The sequence below is a fragment of the Rhamphochromis longiceps genome, linkage group LG9 (assembly GCF_057381845.1).
Source record: "Rhamphochromis longiceps isolate RC_006_pf linkage group LG9, R_longiceps_female_GT1.1, whole genome shotgun sequence".
NCBI lineage: Eukaryota > Metazoa > Chordata > Actinopteri > Cichliformes > Cichlidae > Rhamphochromis > Rhamphochromis longiceps.
This window is the reverse complement of record NC_140565.1, coordinates 18,046,101-18,067,345: the sequence shown is the minus strand read 5'-3', so window position 1 is coordinate 18,067,345 and position 21,245 is coordinate 18,046,101. Positions and strand designations below refer to the sequence as shown.

Here is a 21,245-nt window from a genome sequence, read left to right as displayed (position 1 = left end):
TTTTACCTTTGTCTCGTCTTGTTGATTATTCCCAGCTGTGTCCACCACCTGTGTGTAATTCCCCTGTGGTTCTCTGTGTATTTAAGTCATGTCTTCCGTCATTGTTGTTGCTGGTCCGTCTGTGTATTCCACCCTGCCTCATCTGTGTATTCCACCCTGCCTCATCTGTGTGTTTCCCTGCTGTCAACCGCCAAGTGTTTCTGCTCATGTTCAGGTTCGTGTTCTGTAGTTAGTTTGTTCCCAGTCTAGTTAGTCATTGCTCCGTTCGCCGTTTGTCCTTTTCCTTTTTGTGTTTAATAAACCACCTTTACACCTTCACGACTGCCTGCATTTGGATCCTCCTTTATTTTCCACACGGCTCATCTCACTTGCCGTGACAGTACGGACCAGCCAGATATGGATCCAGCGGCATTCACCCCACCCACAGAGCTTCGAAAGCTCATAACGGACTCTGTGTCAAAACTAATCAACCTGTGGCTCAAGCATGAGGGAGAAGCATTTCTCTACGTTCTGGAAGTCAGGCTGCAACAACTTATCACGGATTATCCCTGGCTATTGGACTCACTGCACCCTCTGGTACAAAACTTCATTCTCCACGAACTTCACCTACACCCACCAGCCGCTATCGCTTCCCAACCCAGCCGGACACCGGAGGTTTTGCCCGGCCCGCCGGAGGTTTTGCCCGGCCCGCCGGAGGTTTTGCCCGGGAGGAAGCGACGATCGCGCCGTCGGCGCGTCGCCCCACAGCTGGAGAATAGGACTTCAGAACTGCCGGCTGTGGTGAGTGGAAAAGACGCTCTGTCTGTTTCACCAGTTCATATGACTGTTTATACCGGGGCTGTGTTCGTTGAGTCAGCTGCTCAGCCGGTAGCTCGGTTAGCTGCCCAGCAGTCGCTAACTCAGTCAGCCACTCACTCATCACCTCCATTACAGTCACAGTCAGACCCAGTAGACGCCATGTTACAGTCCATAGCCCAGTCAATAGCCCAGTTGGCAAGAGATTCATCAGCCTTATCAGTTCAGCCAGCCACTCCACCTGTTACTACTTCGCTACCTGTAGCTCAGTTACCACCAGTTCAGCAGCCTGTCCACTCATTTACCCAGCCTTTATCCTCACAGCCTCATTACAAGCAGGGAACACACTCCACACAAACTTTTGCTGGTTCATTTAAGCTGGCCATCTCAGAGACAGTTGCTCCCTCTAGGGCCTCCCCAGAGGCTGGGTGTCAGTCACCAGCCAACTCTGGACCCCTAGAGGTCAAGACACCAGCACCAGCAGCCTCACCGGAGAACTCACCTGAACAGTCTCGGCTCTCAGCACCCCCTGAGAGCTCAAGTGAGTTCACCCGTCCGCCTCAGTCCTCTGCTGAGTGTATTGGGGAACACTTCCAGCCCTCTGAGGACTGTATCCCACTGTTGCTGCCTGAGTCTAGCCACGGTGCTGCTCAGTCCAGCCAGTGTTCACCCTGGCAGAGGTCTCCGTACCTGCTGCTTCAGAGACTGCTTTCACTGGAGGGCCTGAGGAGCCCGTCCAGTCTCAAGTCATGTTAGCTGGGGGTTCAGGTGAACCCAGCCAGCGTCCTGCCTCGTCGGCTGGAGGGCCTGAGGAGCCCAGCCAGCCTCAAGTGTCGTCTGCTGGGGGTTTAGGAGAACCCAGCCAGCCTCAAGTGTCGTCTGCTGGGGGGCCCAAGGAGCCCACCCAGCACCACGCCTCGTTAGCTGAGGGTCCTGGAGGACCCAGCCAGCACATCCTCACACCTGCTGACGGTCCTGGAGGACCCAGCCAGCACATCTCCACATCACCTCCTGCAGCATCACTGCCGTCAGGTTTCGCAGCCGTCCCGCTGCCGTCAGGTTTCGCAGCCGTCCCGCTGCCGTCATCATCCACGCCTGGTCCGGCCTCCGTGTCTTCATCCACGCCTGGTCCGGCCTCCGTGTCTTCATCCACGCCTGGTCCGGCCTCCGTGTCTTCATCCACAGTCTCGCCTGGTCCGGCCTCATCTGATCCTGCGGTTGCCACACCGCCGTCGGAGCCAGCTCAACCCGTTCTGCCTCGCCTCTGCCGGCCGTTTTCCGGGCCTCTAAGATGGCATCATGGCCTTCGGGGACGGCCTCCGGAAAGAGTTCGTCGCCGCCGCTGGCATCGCGGCCGTCCTCCGGACCTGCTCGGTGGCCGCCACTACCTTCCAAGTGGTCGGCCTCCAGAACTGTTTGCCCGTCGCCGCCGTTGCCGTGTGCACGGTCGGCCTCCAGAACTGTTTGCCCGTCGCCGCCGTTGCCGTGTGCACAGTCGGCCCCCAGAACTGTTTGCCCGTCGCCGCTGTTGCTGTGTGCATGGTCGGCCCCCTGACTGTGTTGTGGACTAGTGAACAGTCGTGTTTTGGTTCTGGTTTCTCGTGCTCCTGGTTTTTTGTGTTTCGGGCCCTCCTTCCTGGGCCCCCTCCGCCCGCCCTGGCTTGGTGCTTGTGCTTTTTGTTTGGGGCTGTCGGGAGCCAGCCCTTTGAGGGGGGGTACTGTCACGGTTCTGGGTCCGTTGGACCCAGTATTTTGAGTTTATTGTGTTTTGATTTAAGTTTGCATCAGGGATTATGTTCTTGTTCTCTTGTTGTGTTATGGTGATGATTATGATTTCTATTATTAGAGTTCCATGTTTCTGTTTATCTGGGTTTACGATGTGGGTTTAGTTTCATATGTCGTTTCCTGTCTGTCTCTCAGTGTCAGGTCTGCGTCTTGGTGTGGTGTTCTCATTTCCTGTTTTATTGTGAAGGTCTGGGTCTCATGTGAGTGTGTTCGGTTTTACCTTTGTCTCGTCTTGTTGATTAAAACAGAATAATTGCTACGATGTCTTCCAGTCAGGTTTTAGACAGAACCACAGCACTGAAACCGCTCTGACCAAAGTGTTTAATGACATATGTCTGAATACAGACAGCGGAAAAATGTCAGTCCTAGTTTTACTGATCTCAGTGCAGCATTTGATACAGTTGACCACAACATATTACTCAAACGACTGGAGAACTGGACAGGTCTTTCAGGAACTGTACTAAACTGGTTCAAAACATACTTAGAAAACAGGAAATACTTTGTATCAATAGGTAACTTCACATCCGAGCAGACAAGTATCACATGTGGAGTTCCCCAAGGTTCCATCTTGGGACCCCTTCTGTTTAACATCTACATGCTCCCACTGGCACAGATTATAAACAACAACAAAATAAACTATCACAGCTATGCAGATGACACACAAATATATATATCACAATGTCACCAGGAGACCGAGGCCCTGTGCAGGCTCTTGGTAAATGCATTGAGGAAATCAATGACTGGTTGTGCCACAATTTTCTCCAGCTAAACAAAAACAAAACTGAGGTAATAGTCTTTGGCGCCAAAGAAAAACGATTACAGGTCACCAAAGAACTTCAATCTATACACCAAAAAACCACAAACCAGGTGAGAAATTTGGGTGTAGTGATGGATGCAGACCTAAACTTAGAAAAACACATTAAGACAATAACAAAGTCAGCTTACTATCACCTCAAGAATATTTCAAGGATAAAAGATCTGATGTCTCAACAGGACCTGGAAAAACTAGTCCATGCATTCATCTTTAGTAGGCTTGATTACTGTAACAGCATCTTTACAGGTCTATCTAAAAAATCTGTCAGACAACTACAGCTCATTCAGAACTCTGCTGCTCGAGTCCTCACTAAGACCAAAAAAGTGGACCACATCAGTCCAGCTCTGAGGTCTTTACACTGGCTGCCTGTCCGTCAGAGGATAGACTTTAAAGTTCTGATGCTGGTCTATAAAGCTCTGAATGGTTTAGGACCAAAATACATCAATGACCTCCTGACCCAGTATGAACCTTCCAGATCCCTCAGGTCATCTGGATCCGGTCTTTTATCAGTTCCCAGAGTCAGAACCAGACACGGAGAAGCTGCATTCAGCTTTTATGCTCCTTATATCTGGAACAAACTCCCAGAAAGCCTCAGATCAGCTGAAACACTCAGTTTATTTAAATCCAGGTTGAAGACTCACCTGTTCTCAGCTGCATTTGAATAAAGCACCAAATCCACACTTTTAAGCTTAAATTTCAAAACTTACATTTAACTACTGATTTTATCTGTTTTGATTTTATATACTGTTTTGTTTGTTTGTTTGTTTGTTTGTTTGTTAATTAGTTTATTTGCTTGTTTTAATCAATTTTAAATCATGCTTTTTATTTGTTCTTGTTTCTAATGTCTCTGTAAAGCACTTTGAATCACCTTGTTGTTGAATTGTGCTATACAAATAAACTTGCCTTGCCTTGATTATTCCCAGCTGTGTCCACCACCTGTGTGTAATTCCCCTGTGGTTCTCTGTGTATTTAAGTCATGTCTTCCGTCATTGTTGTTGCTGGTCTGTCTGTGTATTCCACCCTGCCTCATCTGTGTATTCCACCCTGCCTCATCTGTGTGTTTCCCTGCTGTCAACCGCCAAGTGTTTCTGCTCATGTTCAGGTTCGTGTTCTGTAGTTAGTTTGTTCCCAGTCTAGTTAGTCATTGCTCCGTTCGCCGTTTGTCCTTTTCCTTTTTGTGTTTAATAAACCACCTTTACACCTTCACGACTGCCTGCATTTGGATCCTCCTTTATTTTCCACACGGCTCATCTCACTTGCCGTGACAGGATCAGTGGTATTGTTCATGATTCAATACAGGCGAGGAGGAGAAAATAGTGGAAATTCACTCCAGCCTCTCTCTTGTCCTCCTGCACTGGCACAGGAAAACACTATCCATAACAGTTTCCCTTGGCAACAGACACTGTATGCTGTTAAGATGTATTTTGTGCTTTTATTTTTCTTTGCTTCCTCTTGTATTGTGTCCTTCACCCCGTCCCCCTCTTTTTAAATTTTTTTTTTAAAAGAAGGACTTTTTCCACTTTTGCATGTCTAATATATCACGGCCTTGTCTCTTGGCCGCTAACTTGGCCGTTTAAATGCATAGACCAAAATGCACGATTGGAACTGGAGATGCAGACACGTACAGTGATATCATGGACGCGACGGCATGTTCAACCATAATAGTTGTGAGTATACTGTAAAAGGCAGACAGTAGCAGGGGGTCTCTTCTACACGGACTCATCCGTTCAAAGTGTCACGATGATATGAGTAGAGACACGGACCTACACGTTGGCAAAGGCATGACATCAAGACCAATTTCGCGTGTAAATCTTCCAGCAGCTTACATCAGCAGACATCAATGTGAATAGTAAATACTGTGCCAGCACATCAGAAGGTAATATCAGATATTCATAAGCCAGATTAGATTTCCCCCCACAGGATTTGTCCAGCTCTTACTCTCAACCCGCCGTCCCCTTGTAATGAGGTGCACAGCTAGTCATTTCACAAAGCTAGACAGCTGTCAGCAGCGAGTGTGTTCTCTGGACCCTCTTTATGCAAAATATATTCAATATCATGTCTGGAAACTGCTGTTTTGGAATTCAGCTCCTCACTCCCTCCTCCATCTCACTGACTACCTCACTCAGCCCACACAGTCTGCCTTGTTCTGGCTGACTCCTAAGTTGGACTCTGTTTTCGCTTTGTTGTTTCCCCCCTGTCTATTTGTCCCTTATTTTCCCTTTTCTGTTCTTTCCTCTGTCGTTGTCCATCTCCCTCCCTGCCTACACTCCCCCTTTGTATCTCTCCTGCACCCACCACACCTAACAATAGCCCCTCAGTGTGAGGGCTGACGAGAGACTTGGGCACAATGGTTCATCTCTAAGGACTGCACCCATTACAGGGGGCAGGATAGAGGGTGGACGCGAGGAAAAAAAAAAAAATTCTTCTCCACTGCTTTCATTTCTTCCCTGAAGCAACAAATGACTGTGGTAAATTCTCTCTGCCTAACTGAATTTCTGCATCGTAATCACATTTTATGTTACTTAACATACTATTCCAGTCTATTTTAATTTTCCTATTTTTTTTTTTTAGCCGCTTTGGTTAAAAATAAAACTGTCCATCAAGCTCTCGCTGAGCACTAGATGGTAGCAGTGATGCTTAAAATAAATAAAATGTGACAACAAACAGGCGTATTCGTACAAATTATCCTGAAAATTTCTCCATTTAGAAAATTCAGAAATTAGAAAATATTTAGAAAAGAAAAGAGTAAAAATATTGACCGCTAACATTTCAAGCAGCTATAGATCTGTCAAGCTAACCTGAGCTAGTACTGCAGTGACCAAACAGCTGTGTTTAGACCTGTTGACAATAAGCACAAGCTTCTCTTTACAGCTGAGCTATTTGGCAGCGTGTGCGTTCAAGACCTCTTGTTTGGCCTCCTGTTGTGTCTCTACAAATAGAAAGTACTATATAATAAACTTTTTCACTGATATTCTAAAATAATTATTGGTCTGAGTCAGTGGTGTGCGATGACTTTTACAGAAAGGAAAGCAGAGCAAATGATCCCCCGACCACCAAATGATCAGTTGAGCAGTTCCGCTGTTTCTCACCCACCAACGAGACAAATTGGACCAGATGAAAACATAATAAACATTTCATGATTAATGTGGCCTGTCTTTTCTGTGCTGACAGCATCTCTCCAGGATCTTGCTGCATTCTGCCTGGATGTCATAAACACTGTGAACTCTTTTCTGGCTGTTTATTTTTGCTGTATAGGGAGGGCGCCTATAATACCCATCAAAATATATACTGTTAACTAAGAATGACCAATGATGGAGGAGTTATTTAGATTTTATTTCCTTTGAAAACCCTACAATTAAGCATACATCGTGTAAAGGTCTCCATCTCCATAATGTCCTACCCACTGCTTCTTTCCTGGTGCCTTTGTCTTAATCCAGTTTTTGGTGATCTTTGCTGCAGAAAGGAGAATTTTAGCCAAGTAACGGCCCTTTACATGTAGGCTACAGCACCTTTCAAGTATCCAAGATACAAAACAAGGCAAGTTCTGGGAATTATTTAACCTAATATATCACAAACAGCTGAGTTAATTTTGACTCAGAAAATGTGAATTTTTCTACATTTCCAGAAAATGTGTGCATTATCTAGTTGATTCCATCCACTCAGCCTCCAACACTGTTGTTGTGTATTGGTTTGTTTATCTTAGGTGCAATAAAATACGAATTATACAGTCACATTTTAGACACAAAGCATTCATTGATAAACTCCCTATCAGAGAATTGCTTGCTGGTTATTGCAATTTTGTGGGAAATCAGATACACATTTTTCCCCCTCCAGCGGCAAGGGTACCTAGACCCGGGGCTTAGAGTACGCTTGGGGAGTGTGATTGTGTGTACAGTGTCTCTTTATGTCTGTCTCCACGTTGGGTGAGTTTTGAGTAATTGCATATGAGAGCATGAGGGTGGGAATGGATGTTTGTATCTGTGTGTACCTGTATGTCTGTGTCTATATGTCAGGTTGGGTATCAGACGCCACCTCTCTGGGGACATCTCAGGTCCTCCAAGGTATGGAGGCCTATCTCTCCCTACCACCACTTCCCCTGCCAGTGGCAGACGCCCTCAGACATCGGTGCGTTGGTGGGTCTTTGTGTCTGGGGATGGGCATCCAGGTACACACCGGCTCACTCCTTGGTGGCTGCTTATCGGGGCCTGGATCCTGGGGCTCGCTCGGGCCACTTCGAGGGTGGGGTGCCCTCGAAGGGGCTCGCTCGGGCCACTTCGAGGGTGGGGTGCCCTCGGCCTGGGGCTCGGTCAGGTTTTTGTTTTTTGCCCTTTATCCCCGTCCCTCTTCTCCGCTGTTTTTTCCCCCTCTTTCTTTCTCCCTTTTCTTTTCCTCATTCAAGTCTGTCCTGTATCTAGCAAGTGAAAATAAAAAAAATTAAAAAAAAACAATAAAAGGTGAATCAAATAGACCATTACGGCAAGGCTGGGATGGTCCATTTGGTAAAGTAAATCCGTTGGGCATCTTTCTTCGCCTTTAGACAATAATTCTGATGGCAAAAGAGCCAAACAGGACAGGCAAAAAATAAAAGATACACATTTTAAAGGAAACTGCTTGTTTATTTCTTTTTTTATTTATTACTGGTGTGTGTGTGTTTGTGTGTGTGTGAGTGTGTGGTTTTGATTGTTAGTCCATAGCGCTTTATGAGAGTTGCTTATCTTTTTACGTGAAATAACGTAAGAGTTTGAGATTCCAGAGGGGCTGGCAGCAATGCACTCAGTGAAAGGGACTACTTGTTTATTGGGGTAGCTTTATGCTTGCATAGCCTGGAGCTGAAATGGGACAACATGGGAATGCTAATGAAATATTTCGCGCCTATTGCAAATTTCCATTGCCGAATTGTAACATCTACTCTTATCTGTATTAAATCGATAGGTTTCTAAAAGAGATAAAAGAAATATTGTGCAGAATTGAGTTCAACTTATTGGTACAGCCCTCCTCCAGGGTCCCTATTTCTCAAGTGGCCCTTTAGGGAAAATGAAATGCGCACCCCTACTCTGCACTCCAGTTTATGCATTAGGAGCCTACCTCAGGTGGCTGCTTTTCTTTCTCGCTTTCACTTCTTTGTTTTTTACTTCAGAAGTGGCGTTTGCAACTCTGTCATGATCCTGGCCAACATGGCCCAGGATCATGACACTCTCTTTCTGTCTTATCTTCTTTGCTTCCCCTCTATGTCTTTATTCTAGTTCCCTCTAGGTGACAAAGGCACAGAAAAGACTTGTGTGAAGCAGCTTCCTCTGATAAAGCCAAGAATTATTATTACTTAATGACAGCACATTCCAGACATATTTCAGTTTAAGACAGATTCATCTTGGAGGCACAGGGGCTGAACAATAGCATTCTAATGAGCTTTTAATGTTTCCTAATGACACTGGCGCTTGCTTAGCTCGGCTGTGATTCTGTTCTCCACTCTGGACCATTTGAGCCTGGGCAGTCAGATTAGGTGGCACTAGCAGTCTGTGATGTCAGCATATCGCCACTTAACTTGCGCGTGGACATCACCTACTTCAGTAGCTGTAAAGTTGATGTCTTAAATATGAAATGAGAATATGTATTATTCCGAAAATACGTTCTGCACCACTCAGGATGACGATAAATCACATGATTGTCCCGTGATGACAAAAAGAAACACTTTGCTCCCACTAATGTGATTTCAAGTTGTAATTTAGCCTCGTACCATGACTGATTTTTTACACTGAAAGCTTGTGAGTAAGGTTTCAGGCCATTAACAGTTTTTCTTTACCCCCCCATGCGATTAGCTAAAGCGCTCTCAGCGCTTTCAGCACCCACATTGAATTCAGCTGGGACCAGCAGTGGTGCTGTGTGTGCAGGCTGTGCTGTTTGTGCTGATGTGTATGGTTTGTGTAGTGGATGGATGCACAGCCCCAGAATAGCCAGCTTTGGCCTGGAATGGAAGTGACACACAAGAGACAGAGAGAAGCCAGCGTCCATTAATGTCCCATATCTTATCCTCCCCAAATTGCAGCACACACACTGAGCACTTTCCTTCCTTTAAGCCCCTCCTCCCTGTTACTGAACTGTGTACACATTTAGGTGTTTCCATGCCTCCCAAAGGTCACTGAAGCAGAAAACAAAAGCTCTTGTCGTAAAACGCAGCATAAACTTCTGCCGCCTTCTGAAGAAGAAATAAAAGTTCTACTAAATGCTAAGGGGTGTTCAGCTTTCGTTCCCCCTCTTGTCCTGGCATAAAACAGTCCTGATACCAAGGTGAAATCTAATATTCTCTGTCAGTTAGCGATATTTACTATATTCCCACAGAGAGAAGTACTGCACCTCTGGCTACTTTCCAGGTTATTACTGCAGGAAAGTTGTACTGCTGTGGGCAACAAAAAAAACGGAAGTTAAATAGTCTCACTTTTGGAAACTTTTTGTGACTCGGCATTAAGCGTATTATTTCACCAGCCAATTTTTCTTTTAGGTATTCGTGTCTCTGCCAGTCATGCAGAGCTCGTGGCAGTGGTGGTTAATTCTGCCTGTCACAAGTGCGAGCGTCTTAGTGGCCTACTGCCCTCCCAAGGCCAGCAGGCATTTCATGAATAGAGAATTTTTATCAATGAGGAAGCCCCCTTCTCCAGGGGTTACGAGGAAATTAAAAGGTAGAAAGTGGAGCACGTTGGTGCTTTCACCCTTGGAGGAGAAAAAGTCAGCTTTATCTTCTTATTCTTCCTCCTGCTGCCTTAAAATGTCAGAGGCGTCCCTCTGTTTCTCCTTCACATGTAAATCACGTTGACACCCTACTCTAGGGACTCGCCTGTTATGTCTTAAGAGCCCTCCTTTTCCCTCACACATAAATCAAATTGACATTCGGCTTGCACGCTCTTGCGTCTCATTTTTTGGGGGTCTCTGCTTGCTATCCACCTTAATTGGATTCCATGTCTGTATTTAACAGGGCTTATAAACGCGTGTGTGTGTGCCGTAAGAGCGTGCGAGAACGTGTGTGTGCCTCTGAGAGTACAGTGAAGATGTGATGTCAAATTAATTTTCGCCTCTGTTTGAATCCTTCCCTCCTCACCCAAGTCGATCGCTGTATGCTGTATGCTTTTCTATTTGATTTTCTAAATGTGTTTTCCTGTCTTCTGTGGCATTTGTATTGCCGAGCTAGTCAACAAACATCAAACTGACTTCAAAAAGGTGGGAATCATGCCCATGGCTTAGAGCTGGGCATTGTTTTGTTTGGGCTCAGTGAGTGCTTTTCAAAGTGCTTCATGATGATGACATGGCGCCCAGTGTTTGCTACTTCTTGATGGTTTATTGGTAGCCTTACACAGCTTTTCTTTTTCTCTGCAGGAGGCTGAGTGGCACTGCGATGAATTCACCAAGGGAGCCTGCTTCAGCCGTGGAAAGTCTGAGGTGAGTTGAGGCGATGGCTGAACTGTAATTGTGCTTTATCGGACACTTGTCACTAAATTTAAAAGAAAAAAAAAATACAAGTTTCAGTGTATTTTTCAGTGAACTCGTCTCGCTTGCTACTTACAGTTGTTTTCTTGCACACGTTTGTGCACCAGAACTGATATTAATGTGAAAATTCATGGAATTTCCCAAAATGTTTTGTTAGAGTAACAAAATAGATAGTCGATTACGAACGAAAATGCAATCCTTCAGCATTTGCTGAAAGACTTTCTAAATTACAACCCCGCAGCTTTCATGTTTCCTCAACCTTTTTCCTGCGGGTTTGGTAATCTACAAAAATAACACCTGAATGAATGCTGTTCACTGGAGGAAATGAAGTGCCCAGATGTTCCCACCAGCACATCAGTGCTGTATAATAGCTTTGACTTGAAAGCTAAAAAAAAAGAAAAAAGGAAAGAAATCTTCTAAAGACGCTAATCATGGATCTACCAGCCTTTTTGTCTTTACAGAAACAGTTGATCGGGTTCAAAGAACACAAAGGAAAAATTATGATGAAACATAATGAGGTTTGAAAGCAACGTGGGGCTTCTAATGTGGCTTTAACATATGGACACATGGGGAATCCCTGCTTTCTATATGAGATATACCTCAAAGACAATTCAAATCAACTTAATGTGAAGTAAAGACCTTCCCACTACACCTTAGCCTCTATTTATGGATCTTGTTCAAAGGGAGTTCCTATTGTTTCGTTCTGTGCAGTGTATGTGTTTGTACGTGGTTAGCGTGCATATTCCCCTACAAAACAGATGGTTTAGTGGCTAAACTTGACTTGTAGGTGAACTGCCCAGCCCTGATCTGTGTGTGTCTGTGCGCGCGCACTACTGTGTATTTATCCTCCTGTGAAAGGTGGTTAGGGACCCATAATAGGCATGCACTGGCTGGCCAGCATAAGATAGCTGTTGTGAATTACAGACCAAAGCTACCTCAGTCCTTGAGAGTCACTGCTGTTTGGCAAGGCTGAATTGTTTTGCTCACTGTTCCCTTCTGAGGATCAGCTCCTGTGATGTACACTAAGAATAGCATTAAAAGACTTTATTCTCCGGCAGCTGACAGGGCTTTCGATGGTTTATTACCTAGCTCAATGCGGAGCAATATACCATCGCTTAAGCTATTACACAGACACCGTCCCTGTGCTTTGAGTGAATTTACAAGTGATTGTTTGGGGGTTTTTTTCTTAATGCACGCATCCGCTCTTCTTTTGTGTATTTGATTTATTCCAGCTGGGAAAAGAAAGGAGACTTAAATTGACTTGACAGGACTTGATTGCTGCTTCTGTTTTGTTTTATAATGTGAGAGCCAAGCGCAGCAGTCTCTGTATTACAGTATGGACGCAGAACATTTGTCAGGAAGTTTTCATAAACAAGTCAAGACTGTGAGGCTGGGCAAATATTAAATATGCTGGTATTTACTCTAGAAACAAACTGCAGTGAAGGATTGAATTATACGGGCCCCTTCACAACCCACGCCTGTTCCTCCACCCACACGCGCGCATGCGGGTATACAGCGCGTAACAAGCTGCACAAACAGCACAGATATATAGGCACGCATGACATTAGGCGCGACTGCTCGTACACGCGAATAAACACATACACACATACTTTGGCCGTTCTTAGCACCAGGAAACGAGTTGTTTTACGAGTCAGCCTTCATCTTGATAGGGGGAAATAAAAGTCCTTACCCTCCTTCCTTCCATCCTCGCTGTGATGCCCTCCACTCCTAAATCAGACCCTCGAGAGGGGGAGTTAGGGTTGCCCTGGGCACTTCAAGTGGCTCAGACAATAGCAGATTTATAAGGTTTTAAATTTCTATGAGGGGCCTCACCAACCCAGCCATGGCCCCTTTCAGATGGAGGAGACCCTATGAGTTTATTACCTTGTCCTAGGACAAAAACAAATGCCGCTCTCTGACATGAATACTGACTCCTGCTGTAACATTTACTACAAAATGACTCCTGCTGATGGAAATTGCCAGAAAGGCTTTGTGGAAGCCGGACCGTTATATTCAGAGTTCATGACTTTCAGCGACAATCATTCTTTCAATCAATCACTCACTCCGTCAGTCCCACTTTATTTGTGCGCTTTTAACCAAGTGCTGAGTGGTTTTGCTAGAAACCCGGGCCAAAACCTCAGAGGAGGACTGAGCCAAGAAAGGAGCTGTGAACATGTACTTCAGCATAATTTAGAGGAAAATAGTTTGAATTGATTAATGTAGAGAGCTGGCTAAAAGAGTGATGATTAAATAGAGTGTATGAGAGTCTACACTTTATATTTCACTTTTTGACCAACCAACAGAGACAAAGCTATTTTCTAAACCAATCCTGAGTGGTACTCTCCCGCAGCCGTTACATTTATCTGTTCTTCACTTTATTCAGATCCCTCTCCAAATCCAGCCCCTGTTGAATTAAGAGGTGACTTGGCTAAGCCAGGTGGGCATTAGCCTTGATTTGACTCTGTCTAGCTTGCCCACGTTCCAGAGTAGGCCTCCTGTGGTTGCAGGTGTTTTTCTCATTTATTGGCATAAAGTGTAATTTTGTCTCTACCTGATGCTGTTGCTTGTCAGTGGATAGATAATGGCACTGCTGCTAACTGCTAACTCCGATATGTGTGTTTGCTGGTGTGTTTCCACAGGAGGAGTGCCAGAACTACATCAGGGTGCTACTGGTAAATGGGAACAGGCTGTTTACATGTGGAACCAATGCCTTCACCCCCATCTGCACCAACCGAACGGTATGAACAATGCCAGAATTTGTCTTGGCTTCTGCAACGCTGCATTATTTTGACCTTAACTTTCACACAGAGTCTTATCATTTATATCACTTATATCATTTATATCTACTATATCCCTGATAGTGTTAATTCAAGGGAAGTTGGTATATTATTAATATATTACGTAAATCCTTCAAGAGTGATAGTCTGCTAGTATTTTGGCTCGTTACCTATGTTTTCAGTGTTATATTACACTGGTAGTGAGTATTACGACATAACACATACATGCACCTGCGAAAGAAAAGATTAATTCATGTGCAATAAAATGTAGTCTTTGCAGTGTTGCTACGTCTTCATGCAATAATATCAGAGGCCTGTTGTTCAATAAGCTAGCAGTTCATCCACCCACCCACCCATTCATCCATCCATCCATTCACCCATCCATCCATCCATCCATTCACCCATCCATCCATTCATCCATCCATCCATCCATCCATTCACCCATCCATCCATCCATCCATTCACCCATCCATCCATTCATCCATCCATCCATCCATCCATTCACCCATCCATCCATCCATCCATCCATTCACCCACCCATTCATCCATCCATCCATCCACCCATCCATCCATCCATCCATCCATCCATCCATCCATCCATCCATCCATCCATTCACCCATCCATCCATTCATCCATCCATCCATTCACCCATCCATCCATCCATCCATCCATCCATTCACCCATCCATCCATTCATCCATTCATCCATCCATCCATTCACCCATCCATCCATTCATCCATCCATCCATTCACCCATCCATCCATTCATCCATCCATCCATCCATCCATTCACCCATCCATCCATCCATCCATCTATCCATCCATCTATTTTCTGCTGGGTTCAAGGGGAGCAGCAGTCTAACCAGAGATGACTAGGCTTCCTTCTCCCCAGTCATCTCCTCCAGCTCTTACAAAGCAATACCAATGTGTTGCCAAATTAGCTGAGAGATGTAATCTGAAGGATTTTCATTTTTCATTTTGAATGTCACTTTTCTCCTTTCCTTAAGTTTAAGACTGAGTCTAGCCAGCCTTTGGAGGAAGCCACCGCTTGTGTTCACGACTTTGTTCTTTCAGTTACTCCCCACAGCTCATGGGTTCATAGGTAAAAGTGACAATCTAGATCCAATGTAGTTCCTGCCTGTGGATTGGATGGTGGCTAAATGAAGGAGGTCTTAGTGGTCCAATAAGATGCCTTGGTTAGATCTTGGCTTTGGTAAGCAAGCCAAAGACTCTTCTAGATGAATGTCTTGAGTTTTTATTACTCCTCCAGCCTGCTTATGGAAATCTTTTTATATACCCCGTCTTCAGGTACTAGGCTAGCCTGCACTTTGAAAAATCATACTAAAAAGGGATATTGGGTTTGTTAAAATGTGATACCAAGGGGTCTTGACGAAGCAACATTATCTGTACAATTATATTTGTGAGTATGTATGTCTCACTTTCATGTTGAGTTTCGAGTTGCCAGTTTAGTTGTTCTCTCGAGCATCCCTGAAAGTCGTTATTTTTTAATAAGCCTGCAAATATTCCAAATATTAAGACTGATTGATCGGTGGATGTCGTCAGAAAGAAAGGTCAAGGTTGATAAACACATTTAATCAAGGTATGATTGAGATCTTAATATCACAGGATTCTCTGTACAAGCTCTTGTGGCTTTTCTTGCCTCCTGTTTTGCACTCTGGGATGTAGACTAATTACAAAATAAATCTTATTAAGCTCTCTTATTTTGGATGTCGTGTTACCTCAGACTTGTTAAGCATCGTAATCAAAACATTGCCTTAAGCTCATTACTCCTGAAAATCATGGTGCTGGCCTGCAAGTAAACAGACTCCCTGTCTCATCTGTTCTGCTTTGTCCTTCTTCATGAGTCACGGCAATTACTTTGCACCTTTCTAGCACATCACATTGTCTTTTCGTCTCCTATATTTCTTTCTACCGTGACGCAAGGTTTTCGCTCCTCTCTCTCTCCTCCTAACTCAAATTCCCTGCAGCTCTTAATCCCGTGTTTTAAAGGATGTTTAGCTGGACTTTTCATTTTGAATTGCTATTGTGTTTCAGCAGGCTCTTGACACAGTTGAGCAACCCAATATTTTTCTCGTGAAGTAACCACCGGTTTGCGAGTGGCTGCAGCCCTTTCACTTTTATTATAAAAGCAGCACTAATAACCATGTTTCTTGGTAACTGACGTGTCAGCTGAGAACCTTTTTTTTGTTGGTGGTGGTGACAAATGCTCACTGATGTTAAGTATAGAGCAGCGCTTAAAATGTTAGAGTATTGTTCTTACCTTAGAACAGCAATAAGGCCATAGCATAGATATCTAGCTCTCGTTCTGTTGTGCGTTTAGAGGAGGAGGAAGCAGGAGCTTACTATTATGATGACATTTGTTTTTGTCCAAAAGCACTGAATCCAAAGGTCACTGGCTCGTAATGACTGTTTACCGCTGTGAAAATACATATAGTTGAAATGCCATGGCATTATTATAGCAGTATTTCATCAGGCGCTGTCATATTTACCCACTGAACGTCCGTTAATGTGAAACACGAGTTGGGAACAGCAACGGCGACGGAATCACGCTCGGACAGATTTACTATCAGCTGTGGTGATAAACAGACAATGAGGAGAATATTAATGGTTTAATAAGCGCTGGGAGATGGATGATTAAATGCTGTTAACCATTTGAGTTTTTTGACTGACTTTCTCTCTTGATTTATGTCTCTATTTTAAGTTGTTATAGTGGTCCTAGTTGGGAATAGATTCGATTATACACTATAACTCATGCTGCAGCACAGGATGAGAAGGAGCTTCGCCTTCTGTTTATGGTTACTTGACAGATAGGCACTGGATGTGTCATATAAAGTGATATCCCCCGTGTCTCTTCGAGGATTACTGTTGACAACTCTGTCCACTAGCGCATCTCGGATCAGACATAGGGCTTGCGGCTAGACTTCTTGCTATAGTGGGTAGTTTAAAATTCTCTCAACGGCTTCTCAGTAGCACCATACACAGCATCCCGCTGGCACTCGCAGTGATCTGTCTTCCACTGTGAGCTGTCTCTTTCTGCATCGTCTCTATCAGGAGCATTCAGAGTCACTTCAGCGCCCTGTTCTCGCAGCTGCCGGGTCTGCCATAGAGACAACTGTCACTTCACTTCCTCAAAATGCGACGGATGCACTGCGTTCTATTTATCGCTGCTGCTCTTGGTTTTCTAAATGGCCCGATTGACCTTAGAATGACTATTCCGGCCCACAGAAAGAGTCCAGTCAATAGCAGGCTTTCATCTCGGCCTGGCAGAGATTAGACAGGGCCGCTCTGTCTGGTGTGGTTTGGGCGGAACAGGGGTGGCAGGAATGAACAGAACTCTTGATCCAAATTGACCAGCTCCGAGAAATTGGCGGCAGAAGTCGGCTGGCTCGTTATGGAATAAGGGAAGGAATGCACAGATTGATGAAAACGTGTGAAAAGCAAGGGGAGCATTTGAAGCGTTTGAGACTTTGCACTGTCACTTGGAGTGGATAGAGTCATAAATGTGGAACGAGGCTGATTGATAGAAAAGTAATTGCAAATAGAATAATTTTAATTATTCTTTGTGCATGTCTAAACCTGAGATTAGTGCAGTCATTTTGCGTCATGCATTTTTTGTCCCCCATCAGAACTCAGATGAACTCGGATGGGAGCACGAACCATGAGCTAATCCCCGTATACTGTGTTTACTTTTGCACCATAAAATATAATTACATCTTGGATTTAAAAATTGCATTACTACTTTTTTGGTATTCAAGGCTGCGTCTCTAAGCTATGGCCTGTGCTTCTTCTCCTTTTTTTGGAGGAGCAACCAGAGCAGTGTGTCAGTGCTAAGCCGGGGTCATGCTGTAAAGTATTTTTAAAAAGCGGGGAGTTGGATTTGGCTTCATATTCAAAGGCAATATGCAACAGAAGACTGCATCTCACATCAAGCCTCTTTTTGAGCTCAGAAGGGCTTCTTAAAGTTGTGGTATAATAGCGCTACAGCCAGAAAAACAGCTGCTTGTCCTGTAGAGACATCAGAAACCAAACCAACTAAACAATGCAGCCAAGAGTAACTTGATTTAAGAAGCCGGTTTAGGAATTTTATTGGTTTTATAACAGGTGGTTTCTTAACGTTGGACTTGAAACAGCTGCTGTGTTGCTGTGTTTTACGTTGCTAATGATTCTAAATGTGTTCTTGCTGCTCCTGAAGGTTTTGCTCAGATAGATCTATGTGTGTGTTTCTCAGTAGATGTAAACCAAACAAAACATAATGAGAGGAAGTATTTGTTTCCATTTTTTTCAGTCTGCAGCATTTGCATATTGGCAGGAACAAACAAAACATTACCAGACTCCTCCAGTTTGAATTTTAATGCTGCCCTTTGATACTATGTCCTATATTTTTATGCAGGTTTTCAAAAATAATCATTTGTGTGAAGAAAACAACTCTTATTCCCACGAGTGTTTCTTTTCATTGCTTTGGCTTAACTCATGGGATACTCATGCTAACAATCAAAATAAGCTTCTTTTAGTAGTGCGTATGGAGCGTCTGCTTCCAACCACTCACTGTTTGTTTCCTCTTTAGTCTCCTCGCCTTCATTGTCTTCTCTCTCTGTGTTGCAGTTGACTAATCTGACAGAGATCCACGATCAGATTAGCGGAATGGCTCGGTGTCCCTACAATCCCCTCCACAACTCCACCGCCCTCATCACCTCCAGCGGGGAGCTGTACGCCGCCACTGCCATGGACTTCTCTGGGCGAGACCCCGCCATTTACCGCAGCCTGGGCGGCTTGCCACCGCTGCGCACTGCCCAGTACAACTCCAAGTGGCTCAACGGTGGGGAGCTGCCAAAGTTCAAATGAATGCTACATTTTATGCAAATCTATGTAAAAAGTTGTTACATAAAGATAAATGGCCATTTCGAATAGAGAGAAACACCATAGGAGGATTTGCTTTCTTTTTTGCTTTATCCCCGCGCAGCTATCGAACATTAGCACTGCAGCTGCCGGGGCTTCAGTTTGTGACTTCGACGATGCTTGAGCTTGGCAGATGCTTATGTAGCATGGGAGTTGGAATCTGTCTCTGCTGAAAGATTATCTTCCACCTTAAATCTGCTGCGCAATGCTGTTTTGGCGAATGCTAAGAAAAGAAGATCCTCCTCTCATAATTGTTCTGCTGCATTTCACCTTAAAAAACAATTAATTCTTAAGTTACTAAGCAACTAGAAAATCTTTATATTTACCGTCTAGGAGGGGCATAAAATTGTGAATTCATCCAACAAAAAAAAAAAAAAAATCAATGTCTTTTCCCCTGAACGTTCAGGCTGACTTCAAGCAGAGACCTCCTCAGTGCAGATTGGGCGACTTCAGAGCGCTTAAGGTGTCCAGCCTACAGAGGAGCAGGTCAATCACTATCTTGTCAGCAAGTGACTTTTATCTGATTCACATTTAAGTTAAATTGAAAAAATAAATTAAAAACTACCACATACATTGCTTGGCAGCAACCTTCTGGGAGACGGTTTAATAACTAATTTTATGGCGAATTGATTTTTTTTCCACACTGCCCTCCAAAGGTGCAGAGGAGAAAAGAGTTGAAACGAGGAGGTGCTGGGGAGGGGGTAACTTTCATTTAAACCTGAATTAAATCACTGTCAGTGAGAATAAAGTGTGCGGTTTAAATCCAATAATGTCATACATAAAGATGAACGCTGTAGTCGTGACAGTGTCGTGGAGGTCGTGTGTTTCAGATAGGGTGAAGCTATTACGCTACACCTGTTTTGGTCATTTCTCATCCTAACCTTTAGGTTTGGGGAGTGAAAAATGAGTTTTCTTATTACAACACAACGCCATTAATAACATAGCCTGTAGTTATTAATCCTGATCACCTGCTGTTGTGTGGGCTGAGTGCTCGCACACACTGCGAGTCAATCAGTCATAGCACATACCTCGTTCGCTCTCCCACTCCGTCTTACTCCCACAACCTTAAATAGTTTTCTTTCTGTATTTTTTCTCCTTTTCTCTGCACTTTATCTTTCTTTTGGCATCCTTCAATTTTTCTTTCTATGTCTTCTTTCTCTTTCGGACATGCCACCTCCCATTCATTCCCCTCCTCTCTTGTAACCTTTGCCTCAACAGAGCCGAATTTTGTGTCATCCTACGATATTGGCAACTTCACATACTTCTTCTTCCGGGAAAATGCAGTGGAGCACGACTGTGGTCGGACGGTGTTTTCCCGCGCCGGGCGGGTGTGTAAGAACGACATCGGTGGCCGCTTCCTCCTGGAGGACACGTGGACAACCTTCATGAAGGCCAGGCTGAACTGCTCCAGACCAGGAGAAATCCCCTTCAACTACAACGAGCTGCAGGGAACTTTCTACTTGCCTGAGCTGGAGCTGCTCTATGGCATTTTTACTACTAATGTGTGAGTGACATGAACCGTAATATTTATTGTTCCATCCACAGAAAATTAGCAAAACCCAGATAATTTAGCTACTGTTGCTACACCTCAAGCTTTCTGATCTCACGTGGCAAGTATCATGTGGCTAATGCTAGCTATTTGACTAGACATTCTCCTCCTGCTAAGAACCTGGGTTTCCCATTGTTACTGCCTAATCCATACCAGAAACACGCCAAAAGGCCTTCCTGTCCTTTCCTTTCACAATAAAAGTCTGTTACGTCTATATTGAGATTGCAGTAGCTTAAAATGGTGACATGGTAGTACCTATACCTCTGTGGCTTCCCTCAGGGCAACTTGGCTTCCTTGCAGAGTCCAAAGACATGCATAAAGTTTGGTGATTCTAAACTGTCCATAGGTATGTGCATAAGTGATTGCCGGTCTCAGTATTCGACCTGTGACAGACTCGCGACCTGCCCATGGTGTACTCTTACCCTATGCCCGCTGGGATAGGCTCCAACTCTCTGCTGCTCTAATAAGAATAAGGCAGAAGAGAATGGATGTATGGATGAAGGGATAGTCTTAGTTTAGTGAATACAGTAAAGTAAAATTCAACATATGTTTTTAAACCTTAAAGTTTGACTTTAATTCATAACATTTTGCATATAAGAAACAAAAATGCTGGCACGCACGTAGTGGAGGCGATCACTGCCATCGAAGTCAGATGAAAGAAGAGCTCTTTGTAGAAACAAGAAAAATGTAACACGTGCGTTACTTTACACACTGAGACTGATGCCAGGTAACAATAGTTCAGTGACTTTCATCGGTCAGCAGCAAGAAAATGATTTTTAAAAATCTGTAGCTGTGATAAAAAAAAAAGTTCATATATTGTTGTACAAGTTTTTTAAAAAGTTCGGGTTTCTGTGTGCTGATCGGGTACTGAATTACTAAACTTTTTGCTGTGTGTTGCCAACAAAACACATTTTAAGTATACCCTCAAAAAAGCAAGTGAAAGTCTGGAACGACTTGATTTGAGAACCACTTCTAGTGTCAGACTGAATTTTCCAGCAAAAAAGAAAAATCAGAAACCTAGAAAAGTTATCTTAAAAATGTTTCTTCAAATGTGTGTGTTTGTTTGTTTCAAATCATTCACCAATTATTCATTTTAAATTATTTTCCTTGGTCTTTGATATCATGACTAATC

The 21,245-nt window shown here is 44.1% G+C and overlaps 1 protein-coding gene across 3 annotated transcripts in view; it reads left to right on the top strand.

The window, feature by feature from the left end:
- sema5a (sema domain, seven thrombospondin repeats (type 1 and type 1-like), transmembrane domain (TM) and short cytoplasmic domain, (semaphorin) 5A) overlaps positions 1-21,245 on the top strand; it is a 155,390-nt gene that overhangs the window by 62,703 nt on the left and 71,442 nt on the right. For all 3 annotated transcript variants that reach the window (XM_085418595.1, XM_085418594.1, XM_085418593.1), the window contains exons 5-8: positions 10,760-10,822; positions 13,510-13,608; positions 18,271-18,484; positions 19,783-20,068. In XM_085418595.1, the coding sequence (XP_085274721.1) occupies positions 10,760-10,822; positions 13,510-13,608; positions 18,271-18,484; positions 19,783-20,068 (662 nt within the window). The remainder of the gene's footprint in view (positions 1-10,759; positions 10,823-13,509; positions 13,609-18,270; positions 18,485-19,782; positions 20,069-21,245) is intronic.